This window comes from Ostrinia furnacalis, unplaced genomic scaffold, assembly GCF_004193835.3.
Source record: "Ostrinia furnacalis isolate ACB-3 unplaced genomic scaffold, ASM419383v2 OfSCF0208, whole genome shotgun sequence".
NCBI classification, from domain to species: domain Eukaryota; kingdom Metazoa; phylum Arthropoda; class Insecta; order Lepidoptera; family Crambidae; genus Ostrinia; species Ostrinia furnacalis.
Genome location: NW_021130447.1, coordinates 190,532 through 209,925, shown reverse-complemented (window position 1 = coordinate 209,925; position 19,394 = coordinate 190,532). Strand labels below are relative to the sequence as shown.

Below are 19,394 nucleotides of genomic sequence, written 5' to 3'. Positions count from 1 at the left end.
TAACAAAAACCATGACCTAAGTTAAGCACTAGCTGCATCTGAATCTAAGCGATACGTAACAAAATAGAATTCGGTAGAGGCACGTAGAGGTGCCAGATGCTATTCAACCCACTTCAACTAACATTAACAGTGGGAGTGGCATAAACCCAAACCAGTTCTACAACATCGTAAAACTTGTCTCATACTTTGTAAATAACGTAGATATTACACTTATATCCAAAGATAGAACTGTCTATAAATGGTATTTTATAATAAGCCCAGCTTTTTCATCTGGCTTTGCCTGCCTGAATTTCGGTTTGTAACAGAAACAGCCTACATAAATCACTCCTATAGAATCAAATTAGCTTTTTACTGGTGGAAGATTTCCCAAAATCGGCTCAGTTCCAGAGATTACTTCCTACATTGGCTGTAGGGTGATATTATATAGCCTAAAGCCTTCCTGATGAATGGGCTATCCAACACAAAATTTTATTTTCAAATCGGATCATCGGATCGGATCCTGAGATTAGCGCGTTCAAGTAAACAAACAAACTCTTCAGCTTTATAATATCAGTAGGTACTTACAAATATTTTTCATGCTGTTGTAGGTATGTGTCCTAAATACTGAGCTCGTCGCGAAGGCAAATGCGGGTCATAAATTGGTGGTGAGACAACCACTAGCTGACTGACGTCACGTAGGACGTACTCGTATGTGAAGCTAGAATGGCATTTAAAATTTGAAAAAAGTTAAACGAAAATGACAAACAATAAAGTACCTAATTCGTTATACTGGTTAGGGTGGATTCGACCAAACAAGAGTACCTACCTACCTAAATAAATTAATCTCAGAATAAATCGTCAGTTTTGACATAATATTATTTCCTATACTGTTACTGTCAATGTGCCGGTTATGATTATTTCAGGAGTTATTCTCGGATAAAAGTTTGGTCGAATCGGGACCAACAAACGTTAGTAAAACGTATATTTATTTATTTAAGTATTAAAATATTTGTGTTGATAAAACAATCTAAGTTTCCTTTTCTTTCGAAATGGTACAATTTACATTTGTATTTACTCTGCATTTACTCCCAGTTAACCTTTGAGCAAATTAGAATACGTCATGACACTCTTCACAACATTTTATAGAGTGACTAACATGATAACATCTATTTATACATATAGGTAAAACTCAAAGGTGACTGACTGACTGACTGGCTGACATAGTGATCTATCAACACACAGCTCAAACCACTGGACGGATCGGGCTGAAATTTGGCATGCTGGTAGACGTTATGACGTAGGCATCCGCTAAGAAAGGATTTTACGAAACTCCACCCCTAAGGGGGTAAAACGGGATCCAGGCGTACGAAGTCGCTGGCGGCCGCTAAGTAGTTCCATATAAATGGACCGTATGTCTAGCATGGTCCGACCCAATAACTTTATGGAAATGTAGAGATAGGTATTTGCTGCACTAACGATGTTCTTTCTTACGCCGAATGTATGACATATTGACTCTACATACTCTATTGTGTCGCTACCATGTCGCTACTAATGCGAAAAACATGCATTGGCGAAAAACAAAGAAATTGTTGAAGAAAATTAAATTTTCCATAAATGTTCTGTTTAATTCATCTAAACTTTTTAATTTTCAACCAAACGGATTTTATAGATCATAGACTGTCATCAACACGTCATCAATCATCACAATCATCATCTGTGATTGACTCGATCGAATTATTTTCAATGTTAGGTTTAAACTAAGGTCATAAAGTATTTTAATTTTTGCTGGGAAGGATTACCTACTTGATAAGGAAAATATCTAAAAACAAATAAACCCAGGTGCATTTCAACATGGAGCAAGCCATTGCTACAAGGTAAGGCAGTAGATTATTCAATAAGTCGATGTAGGTAATTGCAGTTTATTATGAATATTCTATTGCGTCTTGCACGTAGAATTTAGTATTATTTTTATTTATACTTATGTGTATCACGATGAGTCTTCTAATGCCATCGGTTTTTTAATGATATTCACGGGCCTGAACCAAGTGAATACCAATTCAATATAACTTAAATATAAAAATGTATTAAGGTCTAATTACATCTAATTATTTGACGACGACTGTAAAAATTTCCGGACAATTCTGCATGTGTTTAGGATGCTGGCCTTTTGTAGTTGTGTGGAAATATAATCGGGTAAGTCCAGGCTTCTGAGTGACGGGGTAAGCTGTACTGGAATGACTCCTGTTGTGGACAGAACTATAGGCACGATACTTACTTTATTTAATCTCCACATACGAGTTATCTCGTCCTTAAGGTCTGTATACTTTGAAATTTTTTCCGCTATTGTTTTTTGTAGGTTGTGAGTATTAGGGATAGCAATGTCGATCAAGTGTGCAGTTTTATTGATTTTATCGATGAGGGTTATGTCTGGCCTGTTAAAATGTACTGTTTTATCAGTAAGAATCGCGCGGTCAAAATATAGTTTATGAGAGGTGTTCTCCAAAACGGTTTCAGGGTTGTACTTGTAATATGGGGTGGGTGGTGAAGTTATTAGTTTATGTTTCTGGGCTATTGCTTGATGAATTATGTTTGCAACCTGATCATGCCGGTGTTTATAATCTGTTTGAACTATGGCCTTACATGCACCTGTGATATGTTGTATCGTTTCCGGAGAACTATTGCATCGTCTGCAGCTATCAGTTTGTAAGTTTGGCACCTTCATGATGTATCTTTGGTAATTACGAGTTTCTATAACTTGGTCCTGTATGGCTAGAGCAAATCCCTCCGTCTCTGGAAATAGCTCTCCTCGCTTCAGCCACTCGTTCGACGCTTTATAGTCGACGTTAGTGTGGAGAAGATCTTGGAGATGCCTCCCATGGAGAGATTTCCTTATCCATTCCTGTAGTTTAGTGTCTCTGTGGGTCTGCTTTTCACTGTTTTGTGCTTCTTGGTCTTTTAGGTTCAAAGGTGTGAGCTTGCAATCATTGTGTGAGATAAGTCTATGTAACGATGATGTTTCTGATTTATTGTGGAAATAGCTACGTAGGTTAGTGATTTGTTTAGTATTATTATTATTGGTGGTTACATTAAAAAATAGGGAAGGTAGGTAGGTAGGTATCACTTACTTACTTACATAATATTGTAACGCCCGTATTCACAAACATCACTGAGGTCTCACAGACACACCCACAAATCACAGAGTTCGATTTCTTGCTTCACTTATTCGAGCATCGTTTGTGAATACGGGTATAAGATTTTCAATGACTACAGATTCCAATGATCGTTATTAAAAAACTTGATGCCACAAAGCAAAGGTCGCATCGACATAAAATTTCCATAGGTAATTGGTTTAAAGTAAATTTGTCTTAGTTTATAGGTATATCTTGTTTTTTCTTTATAATCTGCCTTATCGTGTTATTGTTGCACAATATTGTATTGTATTTGCAATAAATTGGTATGTATTGTCAATATTTGAATTTTGTTCTGACAGAAAAAGTGAGTAGGTGCTATTTACCTAAGTCCTAACTAGTGTTAGTGACATCAAAGTGACGTAATAAGTAGTACCTTCTACTTATCCTATAAAGTCAGTTCCTAATTTATCCATCGAAAAGACAAATGCCTCTATCATGTTGAGGCATTATCTAAATGACTCTTCCACATCAAGTAGGAGTCCAGAAGTGTAGAATTCAAAGAGTAGGTAAGTAGGTATAGTTCCTATTTATGGGATACATTCCTATAGAAAATAATATTTTAACCATCATATTATGGGTAAATGACGCAATTAAAAAGATATGATTCGAATCATCTCTCCATTTTTTCCTGCGCGCTTATCGATCACAAATATAAACACAGTCGCGATAAGTGTTCGGACAAAACAATAAATGATTATACCTTTAAACTTGTTGGTTTTCAGCGATGGCACCGATCACAAAAGAACATGCATATTGATAACTTTAAACATACTTGGAGTGATCGCATGTGTTTTTACCACGATCATACTAGTTTTGTGGGCTCTCAGTAAGTCTTTGGACTCTATTTATTAAGTACACTTCTTTGATAGTATTTTTGGGAAACTCAAGCTATCTTTTATTACCAATCTGTCTCTCTCAAATGAAGGCATGACCTTATGATAAAAATCTTCTAGAAAAGTCTCTAAGCTTATGCGATATAAATAAATAAACATGGAGTATTATAGAACATTTGAACTTGTCGTCTTGTAGGATTTTCTTCTTTGATTTTACTTCTCTTGTAACATGTAGCCGCACTACACAGACCATTAATCTGTGTGCCACACCTACTATGGCTAGATAGAATGGTTAACTTTTATCTGTATTCATTCCAGAAGTCATCTTCCCAGAACCAAATATATCTCCACTGTTGGTAGAGTTCTTGGAAAGTACTCTCTACAAGAAACAATCAATTTCAGTGAATCATTTGAACAATATGGAAATGGCTTTCTAAGGTAGGTAAGTTTATCTTAGTTACTTTTTAATTCCATAAAAATACTTCATGTACGTGTCTAAAGAAAGATAACTTGTTTCGATGCTTTAACCCGAAAAAACGTAAGTAAATTTTCCGTTATTCAAACTTCACCATACTCCAATATTGTATTCATTTAAGCTTTTTAAGTCGCAAAATATGCTATCAGATAAATTTTATCTAAATCAAATATACCTTCTGATATGAATAATAACTGAATCGAACTTATTTCTGCTCTATCAGAAAAGCTCTCACGCCGTCAATAATTTTCACCTAACCGAAAATGTTAAAAACGCGATTTTTCTGGTTTCTATTGTTTGCGTCTATAATGTTTATTGTTCAAGGTAAGTCATTGTTACAATTTTAATTATAGGAAGTGTCAGAGCAATAAATACAAGTGACAATAATTGCTGGCATTTGTTAGCTCTCGATTTTAATCAAAATAAACAATTTTCCGCTAAGTATGGCTTTACCTTGAATGTTTTTATGATCAAGGATAATAATTATCTAGGCTGGATTAAAATATCAATCTGACAGAACAATCAAAGCACCTATACTTATTATAATTAGATCTAGATTTAAAAAAATAATTTTATGACAGCCTATACTTACTTAGTCGTCTCTACATTTTAACGCAGTATTCTGAACCCAAAAAATATCTTCTATTTTATTGTCGTTTTCTTTTCAACTCATCATCTTCATAAGATTCAATCCTGCAATGTCGCAATTAATCTGAAAACATTTGTTATTTGTTGTGTGATTTGTGGTATTTAAGTAAATAAACTGAGTATTTCTCCTCTTTGAATCGAATCCGGGACCTCCGTTTCGAGGGGTTATCCTAACACTGCATCACGGAGATTATTTTGTCTCACCTTTTTCGCTTTTTAATGGTCTATGTGCAAAACATACTTTGATCGAGTCAGGCAGGTCATCCCAGAATGGTAGCTATGTTACGGTTAATGTGATAAATTGAAAATTATTAATAATAACCGGTTATTATGAATAATTACCGACAGTCGCGGTAAAAGTGATAAATTAATCACATTTAACAGTGATTATTTAATAATTCAACCTTAGTACTAACAAATTTCTTAAAAGAGAACAACATCTTGTGTACGTGCTCGTGTACAGCCAAACTTTTGAACGTTTTGATATCATATATTAATATAATTTGGCATAATGAGTTTGGAATGTTTCTTGCATAATATTACTTTTCCATGATGCCTATAACATAATGTTTTGATTTAAAGTGAAAAATAGGTTAAGGTGCGGCGGGGGGGGCCCTTGGGCCACCCCTAAGCCGCCTATTTAGTTTTATACACACATAAATGACCTCATATTAATCACATTAACCAAATCATGCGGTAATTATTCATAATAACCGGCGATTATTCATAATTTTCACATTTATCACTTTGACCGTAACAGCTATACTTAATTAGTTTGGAGAACCTGTACACGTTGGTCCTGTATCTCACGTGCACGCGACGTGCTCTGGCGTTTCTATAAAGACTTGTTTATTCTTTTATTCACAGGTCACGAATCCACTCCAGGCTACGAAGACTCCTCCGAGGAATCCTCCACAGCCAGTTCTGCCGGGAACCACTCTGGACTAATCCGGGATATCTTCAACTTATCCATTTTAACCATATCGGTGTGCGCGTTTATAATAGCCGCGTTTGCGTTTTTCGTTAACGTTTACTAAGTTAGTTTCCCGTGCAGTGACAAAACCAGTGATGCTTCGTTATCACTAAGGACTACTTTTCAGCCGCCGTCAACGTGTTTTACAATAGAAAAAAGAAAAAATACTAAATAAAATAACAATAGCGTATTTGCTGCACTATAAATTAAAGTGCTTACTGCATTGAGAAAATTTTGTACACAATGCGTTCCATTTGCATGAAAAGTGTCGACGACGTCTGAAAAAGACACTGTATAACGACATGTGTTGCTAATTATATGTCAGGCGAATTCGGCATGTACCTACGACGACGACAGACTCAATTTCATAACCGATTCCTAATTCGTTCCCAAATGTGATGTAACTGATTTAAGTAAGGCTAAGAACTCATGGCGCGATTTTCATCCGCGCCCGCGGCGGTTGTGGAATTGCGGTTTTATTTCAAAACTCACGGGAGCGGTTATTTGCGCGGTTATTCTAAGAACTCACGGCGCGATTTTCACCCGGGCGGGCGCGGGTAAAAATCTACAGAACATGAGTTCTTAGCCCAAGCCAGACATCGTTATCCATTCGGAAATTCCAACTTTAAGTAGGTACCTATCAGTCATTGGTCGTCACCCTGTCCTTATCTTAAGTTGTATACCTAGTTTCCAAGTAATATTGTAGTATTAATTAATAATGAGTAGCTTAAACAAAATGTATTCATTAAGGTTCCAATCGCATAGGTCTATTTGACGCTTTGATAACATATGACATAAACGAGTTCTGTTTCTACATGCGATTTAATTGTTCACCTTGAGAAAAAGTATAAAAATAAAACTTGTTGATACATAAAATGTAAGTTGAGGAAGATAGCTATCTTATTAATCAGACGTAGAGAAATCTGCTCACAGAGTATAAATAAAACACAATTATATCAATTTATTGTAACTTTATTAACTTGAAATAAAAAAAAGATAATACATACAATGTTTGCAATTTTAACGCCGGCTGTGCTAGTCTACTGAGTAAAACTTCAACATTCTTATTCTTTTCAATCGTAACTCTTATTCTAATAAGGCTACCCTTAAATTCTACCACTTCCAACCTTAAGTATGGGCCAGCTAAGTCTTCGTGCAGCAAGTCTGAATACTTGGACCGTGTTTACTTTACTCTATAGCTACTGTTACTTCAGGCACTGCAAATTACTATATTAACGAGGCAACATTTTTGGAAGATAAAACTGGATAGCTGAATGGGAATACCCTTTGGGAAGCAAGAATAGCGGCTGCCCTATTTTGAACCTTAGCTTCTGGTTTTAAGATCGAAATAGAATGACTAAATTTTCCACCGTCAATTGTTTAAAATTCGACACTCAAGAGGTAAATATCAAATCGTTTTTTTACTAAATAAAGCTGCAGTATTTTAGATACAAACAAAGTAAAATAAAATAATAACCATCAGTCTTTACAATTGTCATGCTATACAATACTGTCGGTCATTTTGTAAAAACGTGTAACTAAAGTTACAATGTTATTATTGTTATTCATATCCATTTTGTTTAACAAAGAAATAATTGTAGTTACTAAAATACAATGTCAACTGTTACTGAAAAAATATCTTGTTTTAATTTAAGCTAAAATCCCCGAATATGTTATTGTGTTTTAACCTAGGGTTATTCCCCGTTAATTAAACAGCTCTCATTAATGCAAACAATGGTTTACATGTTATAGCTAATGTTACTGATAATAATGTTGCACTTTAATAGGTACCTACAATAAATTGGACCGACGACTAAACAGATTTAAGCCTGTACTAAGAATTTAATGGACGATTCATCACTATTATTACAAACTATTTTATTTTATTATAATCCTTGACAACAGAACTGTTCTGTAATATCTGAAACTTAGCTATTAGCCATTGGAAAACATGCTGCACGAAACCTACATTATTGCTTATTATTTTATAATAATAATAAGAAATTCATGAACATAAAAAAAAATAATTTAAATTCTATCCTCCACAAGACCACACACTTTAGTAACTTAAATCATTTAAATTGTTCATCTAATTGAGTCGAATTTTTAAATTAATAATTTACTTTTAATTCTATGAATACTGAAAAGTTACTAGGCTGTCAATGAAACCTCTAACACAACCGAAAGCAATACATTACAAAGCAAAAATATATAAAGAATACAATAGACAAGCGCATACGGCTCCTCTAAATAAATCGAAATATTTAGCATTATTCCAGCGAAATAACGCTTTACATTTATGTATACCTTATGATATGCTAATGATATGATAAAAAATCTACCACTGGGTCCAGCCAGCCACCAGAACTTTCATTATAAATAATTATTATGTATTTAAATGACTAACATGCAATTCAATAATAAACCTTACCTATTATCACTACAAATATTTCGTTAAGGCATAACTGAATATATTAATATATTGTCAGATCTATCAGGAAGCATGTTATCTTAATTAGTAATTGATGGCTTTATTGACATTTCGTAAGCTTTATTGTAAAATTGACGTCACTTAAGTGTAGCGTGGAATTCTGAATTTCACGTTACACCCATGTGTACTTTCAGCTTTATACAGGGTGTATTTTTGAGATGGGGAAATAAGGGCGAGTACCTTAGCTATTATAACGTATTAACGATAATGTCTTTAACTTATTGAGACATTTTTAAAAGAAATAAGATTGATTAATTTGATAAAACTTTTTAAACTCTCTAGACTCTTTATTTTTTATTCTAAAATCGATTAATACTGTCGAAAATAATCCAATCTTGTACAAACATTTTCCTTTAGCTACAACGGTTATGCTCTTATTGCCCTTTCAGAAATACACTCTGTATTGTATTTATAGTAAATATTATTAAGTATTATTAATACTAATGTATAAGTATGTCAATTCAAAATTATATTTCGATTATTTATCACCATAATATCAAGAGAGCTGATTTGTGTAAATGAGATTTAATAGCTGCTATAATTTGTTCGTATAATGAGTCAGTTAGTGGGGTAGCGCGAGGTGTGGAAATTTGTTAGGCTAATTTTATGTACAGACGAAAGCACACCAGCCTAAACACTGTTGCAAACTAGCAACTATTATAACTAGGTACTGAATAAGATGCTATTTTTAAAAAACGTGAGATTCCATACTGTTAGTTTGATATGCCATCGACTGTAAGTAACTAGACAGGCTCCACCGAACTGATAATATCACCTTTAACAAATTGTGGTCTTACTGCTTAGTCCTACCCCGCAGACCTATAAAAAAATTTTGTCCCACCAATTGTTTTTCCCTGGTAGCAGTACCGCCGAAAACGATTACCCAGTAGAAATGAGCGGTAGAACCATAGGCGATGTCCAAATATTTGTCACTAAATAATTGATAACTAACTACAGCTCATTAAATCTGTTTGAAACGAGGGGCAGTAGACAACAAACTAACGTTCATATCGTTTAATGAGACCGATAAATTCGGTCAATGCGTATTTTGTTAACATGGTTAGGAGTTATTTGCGACACAATTTCTGCGCAGCTTGTCTAATAATACTTTTTTGCTTTAAACAGCTCTTCTTCGAATTTGTACCTCGTCTTTCCCACTAACTGACTCGATTCAACAGCAGACCCCATAATATTCCTATTTACGACAAAACGTTAACCAATACACACCCAAATATTATAGTAACGACTCGATATCCTAGTAATACACTATAATACGCTACGTCAACCAAATAACACTGGAAGTATCGCAGAAATTAATACATTCAAATTTTAAATTATCGTTTTTCCCTAATTCTACCTTATAATCAAGTGCACTTAATGATTTCTCACTACATTATAGTTCCGTTTGTTGGATTAAGCCTCCACCAAGGAAGAACCGGTGTAATGCAACATGACTTATTGCAATGTACACGGCGGTATTGTGGTGTCTACATCGCGATCACTTTTTATAATGCAGTTTTTAATAAGTGTAAACATTAAATAGCTTCCAAGTTTCTTGAAAAGGCTTGCATTTTTTCACTCTCACACTCAAATACGATTAACTTTGAAACGATCTTGCCCTGAAGATGCCTATTAATTCGCGGAAAAGAGCATTTGCTTGTTCAATTCAGGAACACTGAAGTAGACAGTCAATTTTACTTGGTTATGGGTAAATATAAAAGGGTTAAATCTGCTCATATAAGGGCATTTCGCAGTACGTTTTGTGGTCAGATAAAAGAGACGGTGTAAGTTTTAAAAGCTCTAGAAAACACTTTCCAAATAAATTGTGTTGTAATAGGTCATCTGGCACGCGAATAAACGGCGGACAAGCTAAACTTAGAAGATTTTATATAAGATTGGGGTGAATGAACTTGTATTGCGAGCATTTTTTTTGCGCAAGCGTTCCTCCAAATACAAAGTCAGTTAATTAAGTGTCTAAAATGATCACTGCTAAGTGCTAGTCTGCTACAAGATACACGCAATATATTTAATTTTACAGTCGCGAATTATAAAACCGCTGCTCTACAAAAAGTAATTGCGATGTGAAAGCACCTTTATGTTATGAAAATGTTATTGTCATGAAACGCGACGAGGACTCTCCCATTTGCGAGATTACGCATTTTTTAAGCATTTGTCAATATTCCAATGTAAATGTGACAAGAAATATTAATAAATGCTACGCTTGTAAATATTATTTTGAGGAACGCTCAGTATTGCATACTTATCAACGTATACGATCTCTTCACGATATGGGTATTGTGCCCATTCTTGTATATGTTATACACACCGAAATAAATAAAGGTGCACCATTTCAAAATAATTTTATGCAAGGCATATTTAAACAATACGTGATTATGTGCATTCTTCGCTCGAAGTTAAGGCCTAACGTACCGTATCCTCTACAATTTACATTTGAAAATGGTTTAATATGTACTATCTGCATATAAGCTCTAGGTTAACTTATGATAAAATTGACGGATACACGCAAGGTGTAGACTACCTCGTCAGGATTGTCGAGTATAGCTATGAAAGTTGGCAATACTTAACGCTGTACCACCATACATCTAATCTAGGTAAACTTAATATTGTATAGGCACCTATTACGAGCTTTATCAAGTCAAACTTGCTCGTGATTTGCTTTAACGAGTTGGATAATTTCTGTAAATTAATGTCATGGAGTAATATAGTAATACTATTTTTAAAGCATTCTTCAACTGAGCTAGGAATATCAATAATCCTTGGCTTTTCATCAGCTTCTACCAAATAGGCATTGGGCGTGGCATGGTGTATTATTTAAATAAAGTTATATTGATTAGATTCAAACTCTGTAAAATAATTTGGAATACAAAATACAATCTGAATTACTATCAACGACTAATAAATGAACTAAACTGCAGTAAGAATGATAAAATCCGAACCCAACTAAAATTGTACTAATAGCATGAAAACTTTCCACCATGCCACGCTCATTCGATCGTTAAAATTGTTATCAATCGGCACAGTGCTGAATAATTTGTAAAACGAGATTCATATTATATCTTAGCTGGTATAACCAGAAGTATTGCCATACGCTTCCACCGCTCACAAGGACGTCCAAGTCATACATTTCTTGGACAATAAGGCATGGACGGACGTACGAGTCAACTTTTGAGTATGAATATGTCAATATTTAGGATATCAGTGACATTAAGTTCCGCTATGTACCATATTATGTAACAATTGAATACTATCCTTACAATTTGTATAATTGGTGTTCAAATCTTGGTGTTTTATAAATCAGCAATTGCCCATCGTAAGCAAAACGCTTGTATTACGCTAATGTAAGCTTACTGGAGGTATGCGATCATTTTATCAGCACAGTCTATTATCTAGTTGTAACGTTTTATAATTCGTAGCACTTATTATTTTTAGGAACATTCTCAAAGCAGATACTGTTCATTATTTACTTACTATCAAAAACATTTTAAGTAAAACAATATTTAAAAGAATAACATATTTAAGTAAATACAAATAACATATAATTTAAACCACTAACAATCCCTTTAGGCCTTTATAAAGATCCATTAAATAAGTCTGACTTACTGTGCGGCTAAAATGAGCACACAATTTTAAACTATAGCTACATTAAAAGCAAAATTTTAATATTTTATACCTATGAAATCCACGGTTCCTACGTATACTTATTAATGTACAGCTAGCAAAAAAAGAGATAATCACTAACTATCAAACAAATCTACTGGCAGTTAGCTTACCGTGGCCTGGAAAACCATGCACGTCCACCAAACCCTCATAAAACTTTATTACATTGATTAAACCTAATTTTTGCTAACTCTACATTTGTTACGCCGTCCTGTATAGTAGGACACGCCGAAATTATGCACCACTAAAACTATAATCGAGTGTCTACAATGGAAGCATCAACAATTCGTCAATTCCGTGAGTGCTAAAAATATTAAATCGCCTAAGCTTAACAATTAAAATGCGTTAAATCATTAGACGTCAAAATCGCTTGCAGGCACCATGTAAACACCTTTGTATAATTTATATACTTGTGATGTGTGTACAAGCGATTTTGACCTCTAAAACAATTAATGGTCCATCTTTTACATTTTGATATATTGACACACCCACGGTGCAGTACACAACCAGACTCACTAACTATAACTCAATTGATTTTGATCATTGGAGTGTCAAATGCACATTCTAGTGGAACAATGCTCGATGTATGTATATGGAAGAATAAGGAATAGTTGGAAATACAATCAGTCTTTAGAAAAACATCCAATAAAACTAAAAAAAAAATATTGGTAAAATAAGTTACTTATAAAATTTTAAACAATCTTTTGCACATTTTGTCAAAATAAGTCATGAGTATTTACGTAAATTGTTAATTAAATTAACTACCGAGTACAATATCACCTGAGTTTTGAGATGCAGCGCCAATCATAAATATACGACTAACTAGCTTTTGAGAAATTTGTCAGATCATTTATGTTATGGTTTTGTAACAGATCACGTTTGGAGTACAGGACAGTAGGGGAACATTGTCTGAAACAAATACATAGATCCATAAGCATAAAAGTAATATTTATATACTACCTTTTTTCATGATGCAAAAATTCTATTATTATACTAGCATGTACAGTTTGTTACATATTAATCAACTAGCTATAGTAGCTAGTAGATTAGTAGTGAGTGACTAAACACTACTAATGGAATCTTAAGTGTAAATCTTTCTTGTAGTTTATGAGAGTTTTTGACAGGAAAATAGCCTCACACAAATGTTACAAGGATTTTGTTATGTACAAATCATACTTACAGAAATGTCAGTTCACAGATGTACGTCGCGATGTAGGAATTCATCGAAGACAGCCTTAATCGAGTCATTGGGTCACTTTGAATGGCTCCAGTGGATTAAACTCTTTGCTGGCCAAATGAGACGCATTGTGTGCCATTCGGTAGCCCCAAAGATCCATCGCATCCTTGCATGCCAGCTGAGAAAAAAAACAATACTTAACTACAAATTACAATCTACATCAGGGTTTCTCAAACTTCTTATATTAAATTCATTTCAATACGTCAATAATACATTAATCTAACAATTTACATTGTTAATATATTTAAATTAATTACAGAAGTCTGATTTTCTATTGACTTAAATTATGATTCTTTATAGACAGAAATAACACAAACCTGTATTTCTTCAACATTATTGAAGCTTAGGACATTTTTCCATCTGAAAGGCACTTCACGTGATACTCTGAAGGTAGAACTGACACCGGCTACGTCAAGAGTTGTGTGGGAGTGAATAAACTCCTCGAAAGACGACGTTGGGTTCAACTTTAAGAATTTTAAAAGCTTGTGCGCTGTGCTGTTTGGGTTTAGTGCCAACTCCTCGTATCTTATTACCCTGGAAATGGATAAATGGGTTAAGGAATATCAACTTCAAGTTAAGGTTCAAACATTTTTGGCAAAAACCCAGCCTAATAAAAGATAACAATCCCAACTAATCCCAACTAATATTATAAATGCGAAAGTAACTCTGTCTGTCTGTCTGTCTGTCTGTCTGTTACGCTTTCCCGCTTAAACCTCGCAACCGATTTTGATGAAATTTGGCATAGAGATAGTTTGAGTCCCGGGAAAGAACATAGGATAGTTTTTATCCCGGTTTTTGAAACAGGGACGCGCGCGATAAAGTTTTTCTGTGACAGACAAAAATCCACGCGGGCGAAGCCGCGGGCGGAAAGCTAGTATCAAATAAAATATTTCACAACATTATTATGCTTAGTATAATAAAAAAGTAGTTTCTTTTATACTAAAGCAGATGATAATTATTCAACCGAAACGAATTTCATAAAGAGCCAACAAACTAATGCATGTAGCGATAAATTAATTGGAAAAGAGGAAGCAACAATTAGAGGAATGAAATTAGTACATGAATTAGCACTTCATAAATACGCCTCTCGTTCGGCCATGTGTAATTCAGTTCATTTTCATAATAAATAGGGAAAACTGCAAGAACTGCTTCCAAACAACTACACATTTTTAGAATAGTTAAGTTTATTGTTACTTGAGAATATTAATTAAGTTCTAAATGAGAAGTAATATAAAAATAAGAATAAGTGTTTATTTAACATTTAAAAAACTTAAGTATATTTTAAGGCTTTGCCTGAAAAAATTCNGTCTCACAAAAAAACTTAAATCTTATGCAGAAAGACTCATGCATTTCAAAATGCAAACACTAAATCAGCGAAGGGACTTGCTTGACCTGGTTTTTCTCCATAACATCATGAGAAGTAGGGTTGACAGCAGCCAACTCCTGAGTAAATTTAATCTCCGCGTACCACGCACGATCCCCCGCAAGCCGATCTCGCCCTTTAGAGCCCCCCATCGCAAAACCGTCCTGGGTAGGAGCTCCACAATTCCTCGTCTGTGCAAGTTATTGAATGAGCACAGTGTGGCGGTGGATATATTCGTTGATAGCCGTCATCAGTTTAGAAAGGCAGTCATGGAGACTTTTGAACATGTTTGAATTGATGAAACAAACGCTGGCCGTAACAGCGTATTACACTTGAAAATTTCGACGGGTTCATCCAGTGTCTAAGTAGCTCAGTTGGAAGAGCAGTCGCCCGGCAAGCGGAAGGTCGTGGGTTCAATTCCCGCCTTAGGCAGTTCGATTTTTTCAAGTTATTTATAATTTTCAAAATATGTTTGAATGAGTTGTAAATTGTAATGATTAACAGACTTTTTATTGTTTTCTTTTCTTTTCCTTTAAATAATTTGCAAACATTTAATATTATGTAAGCGGTGTTTACCTTAATATAGCTATACATTTACATTATTGTATTGTCAAAGTGTCTGTGCAAATATTGATGTAATAGTTGATGGTGAACCTAAATAAATAAATAAATAAATAAATAAAAAAAATGACCGAAAATCTACTTAAAAGGATTATTCATAACCTTTCAGTTGTATAAGCATATTTTTATATTGAATGCCACAAAACTGTTTTTAAAATCAATATCAAATGTATCAAATGTGAAACTTACATAAGTCTATTAGGATATTGCTGCAGCAAGCGCCCGGCTGCTACGTAGTCGCTGATCATGTCAGCACACAGGAGCTCCGGCCTCCAACAGTCCGGTGCCGGCTGGCAGAAGTCACGGTGTTTGCGTGACTGCATCACACCACGAGGGTCACGGATTAGCAGCACCACTTTTAAATTGAGTCTGAAATTCAATAAGATTAATATTAAACAATCATTGCTTATAATTTTAGTTGGTAATATCATCAGTGATCAATCTTAAGAGTAAAGCTCACTGGAGTCAAAAAATTAAAAATGGATTATGATGTTTGGCACTTTAAAGTTATAACTTTGTTTAAAACACTCAGAATTATTGTGTGTGCACTGTTCATTTTGTTTTGTCTAGGTCCGTTAAAGTAATGTGATGTATTATGATTATGTAAAGAATAAAATTAATGATAAAATTACTGTCAAAATAAACATGATTTATTATGTATTAAAAATAAGAAATTAATTTCCTCATGGATATAATTAATTTAAAAACACAAATTTATTCATCATTATCAAAGTTAATTTCAGCTTTGGGTTAACTGTAAATAAAAAAATATATTTTACTTAGAATTAGTAGGTGAACAGATTCATAATCTTTTAAATAGTGAATTGAATTAAATAGTACTTACTGTTTGTCGTCAAGCAACTCCTGTACAAGTCTTAACCTTAGTCGGACAACCTTCATACTCTGGAAGGGGAACAGCTTACAAAACTTTGACGTGAAGTTAGCATCAAAACACAGCTCCTTCTTATATTTACAATGGTCCCATAGTCTTGTATTATGGTTGAATTGGTGCAAATGCACTTTCCCATACTCAAAATACTCCTCCATATTATTAAAGTTACAATAAAACATACCCTTGATAGTGCTCAAGGCTTTGTCTGAATAAGGAGGCCCCCTGATCTGTACTATGTTGAAGTTTAACAAAGGCTCGTAGTGATAGAAGTTACCTGGCATTGTGTTCAACACCTCACCGAGAAACGTTGTTCCCGATCGCCAGGTCGAAATAATAAGACTTCTTATTGGATTGCCTCCTGATTCAATCAACAAATCCTCTAACTTCTGGACCCCAGAAGTTGTGAAGTTGTAATTAATTAAATCCAACTTAACTTTGGTTCTTGTTTTTTCTAATATCTTTTCAATATTCGGCGAGCCATCATACGGGTTTGTCGGTAATGGTTGTGGTGAGTTGTTTTCTCCATCTTCAATTTTCAAGTAGTTTCTAATATTCCTGCGGCTTTCAGTGGACGGACGATAATTTGTGTTATCTGTATATCGACTTCCAGCTAGAATAAGGAGAACACTGAGACCGAACGCGAAACATATTGAATAAAAATTTAATCGACGCAACATTACGGTTTGTACACGTTTAAAACAATTTTTGGGAGATTGCACGGATGGAGATATTTGATACGGTACGAGCACTACCAATACACACTCACTATCATTTTTTAACAGTTTTTGACCGCATTCGAATCATAATTCTTTGCTTTGCGTTTCCGCGGAAACACCGCATTGCACCTTTAGCGCCATTTTGAAGTATCTGTCAAAGTGTCAAAGTCAAAATTGCTTTTTTTTCACGACTGAAGACAAGGGTAATGACTTTCACCGTACTTATTTTAGAAGCAGACACACACACACAACGGATTTTGTGAAACTAAAATAAATTGGAATACAGAGGAAGGAACACAAGCACGTCTCACTGCGAGAAGCTTTGATGTGAATAGGGNTTTACTATATCAAAATGTAAGAGGCCTTAAAACGAAAACTCAGGATCTTTATAATAATTTAATAGGTTGTTACTATGATGTAGTGATTTTTACAGAAACATGGTTAAATAATAATATCTTAAGTAGTGAAATCTTTGGGAACAATTATATTGTGTATAGAAGAGACAGAGCCTCATCCAAATATGGCATAAAAAAAGACGGTGGCGGGGTGCTAATTGCAGTTTCTCAGAATATAACATCAAAACGCATGTCATGCTGGGAGAGTGATTTTGAGGATTTATGGATCGTCATTAATACCGTTACGAATGGGTCTGTGTCTCAATTGGCACTATGCGCCGTCTATCTGCCGCCACCTGTTAACAGTACTTCGCTTAAGGCTCTTCTGGCCAGCTTCTCTAGAGTGATTGAACAACATAACATGTACACTTGCATAGTCGGAGATCTTAATTTAGGATGTATTGAATGGAGCCCCACAGGCGTTCCTCGCTGTACTTCTAGTTTGGGTCAGTTACTGATAGATTTTTGTAACGTAAACGATTTTAAGCAATATAACCACGTTTTTAACTACAAAAATAGAATACTGGACATTGTCTTAACTAACTTATCAGAATCAAATATATGCGAAAAAGTGGACGCCCCATGCAAAATAGACCCACATCACCCACCATTAGATATAAGGCTATCATCAAGTGCTGTCATTAATGCCAAATGCAACCAGAGTATTTTTAGACGTAACTTTTTTAAGGGGGATTACGAGGCCATAATACAACTTTTAGACAGAACTAACTGGACTGAGCTCTTCTCGTGCTGTGAAAGCGCTAGCTCAATGGTAGAAGTCTTCACCAATATACTTAACGAACTTATAGATAAACATGTGCCCTCATTTAAGCCCAAAAAAACTAAAAATTACCCGGTTTGGTTTAGTCGTAGTACAATAAGAAGATTTAGAGAGAGGGATAGAGTTTGGAACCGATATAAAAAATACAAAAATCCAATCGACAAAATAACACTTAATATATTAAATAAACGCTGCAAATCAATTGCTAAAGACTGCTTTAATGCGTATGTCGCTAGGATGGAGGATAGAATAAACACAAATTCAAAGTATTTTTGGTCGTACATCAAATCAAAGCGTAACGCCGCCAGCATTTATCCTGCAGAGATGACAGATGGTTGTAGAGTGGCGAATGATACTCCTGAAATTTGTGAAATGTTTTCTAATTACTTCGCCTCGGTTTATAGTGAAACCCCAGATGTAGAGCTCTCTGATCACAATATTTCTCAATTCCTCCATGCACAAAGCGAAAGCTTATCCTCTATCACTGTAACCCGGGAGGAGATTGAAGAAAAACTTAAATCACTGGACCCGACTAAGGGAGCAGGTCCCGACGGCTTTCCACCGCTTTTTATAAGAAACTGCGCTTCAAGTTTGTCTTTCCCGCTCTACCTAATTTACAACAAAGCTCTCACGGATGGTGAATTTCCCTCGTTGTGGAAGGAATCCAAAGTTGTTCCGATATTCAAAAGCGATGACGTTACCTCAGTTAAAAACTATCGGCCTATCTCTATCTTATCAACTTTCTCAAAAATTCTGGAATCATTAGTTTATCCATACATCGAACGCCACTTTAGCCATTTTATTATTGACTACCAACATGGCTTTGTCAAAGGTAGGTCTACAAATACTAACCTAGTACTCTACCTTGATGAAATTATTTCCGAGGTAGATGCACATNAAGCGGTGTTCACCTTAATATAGCTATACATTTACATTATTGAATTGTCAAAGTGTCTGTGCAAATATTGATGTAATAGTTGATGGTGAACCTAAATAAATAAATAAATAAATATGTATATTTTCCAAAGGCCAATTTATCCACTTGACTGATGCCTCTGGTAAATTATTATTAATTTTTAAAAAGAACTATCGAGTCAAACCTACGAACTTTCGCTTGCCGG

General features: G+C 34.7%; 2 protein-coding genes across 4 annotated transcripts; one reads left to right on the top strand and one right to left on the bottom strand.

Moving 5' to 3' along the window:
• Positions 1-1,766: 1,766 nt before the first annotated feature.
• On the top strand, positions 1,767-6,546 carry LOC114355989 (uncharacterized). Of its 3 annotated transcripts, none has more exons than XM_028309071.1 (4): positions 1,767-1,853; positions 3,893-3,996; positions 4,322-4,445; positions 5,994-6,546. In XM_028309071.1, exons 1-3 carry the CDS (start codon positions 1,831-1,833, stop codon positions 4,438-4,440), a joined length of 246 nt encoding a protein of 81 aa, XP_028164872.1. In that variant the 5' UTR covers positions 1,767-1,830; the 3' UTR covers positions 4,441-4,445; positions 5,994-6,546. The 3 variants fall into 3 exon arrangements, with proteins under 3 accessions (XP_028164872.1, XP_028164864.1, XP_028164878.1); XM_028309063.1 differs by lacking the exon at positions 1,767-1,853 and adding an exon at positions 3,551-3,676 and having other exon boundaries at positions 4,322-4,441; XM_028309077.1 differs by lacking the exons at positions 1,767-1,853; positions 3,893-3,996; positions 4,322-4,445 and adding an exon at positions 4,708-4,802.
• A 635-nt stretch (positions 6,547-7,181) lies between these two features.
• On the bottom strand, positions 7,182-17,415 carry LOC114355893 (carbohydrate sulfotransferase 4-like). Its single transcript, XM_028308931.1, has 5 exons — positions 16,334-17,415; positions 15,679-15,858; positions 13,823-14,039; positions 13,449-13,623; positions 7,182-13,177 (listed from the first exon to the last, which is right to left on the bottom strand). The coding sequence occupies exons 1-4, from the start codon at positions 17,056-17,058 to the stop codon at positions 13,513-13,515; spliced, it is 1,233 nt and encodes a 410-aa protein (XP_028164732.1). The 5' UTR covers positions 17,059-17,415; the 3' UTR covers positions 7,182-13,177; positions 13,449-13,512.
• Positions 17,416-19,394: the final 1,979 nt, after the last annotated feature.

Excerpts from the sequence above, each read along its gene's own strand:
- LOC114355989 (XM_028309063.1), top strand. The coding sequence starts at position 3,917 with ATGCATATTGATAACTTTAAACATACTTGGAGTGATCGCATGTGTTTT. Across the intron at positions 3,997-4,321 it reads ACTAGTTTTGTGGGCTCTCA|AAGTCATCTTCCCAGAACCA; the intron begins GTAAGTCTTTGG and ends TATTCATTCCAG. Across the intron at positions 4,442-5,993 it reads TATGGAAATGGCTTTCTAAG|GTCACGAATCCACTCCAGGC; the intron begins GTAGGTAAGTTT and ends TTTTATTCACAG.
- LOC114355893 (XM_028308931.1), bottom strand. The coding sequence starts at position 17,058 with ATGTTGCGTCGATTAAATTTTTATTCAATATGTTTCGCGTTCGGTCTC. Across the intron at positions 15,859-16,333 it reads GAGTTGCTTGACGACAAACA|ACTCAATTTAAAAGTGGTGC; the intron begins GTAAGTACTATT and ends ATTGAATTTCAG. Across the intron at positions 14,040-15,678 it reads CAATATCCTAATAGACTTAT|GGTAATAAGATACGAGGAGT; the intron begins GTAAGTTTCACA and ends ATCCATTTCCAG.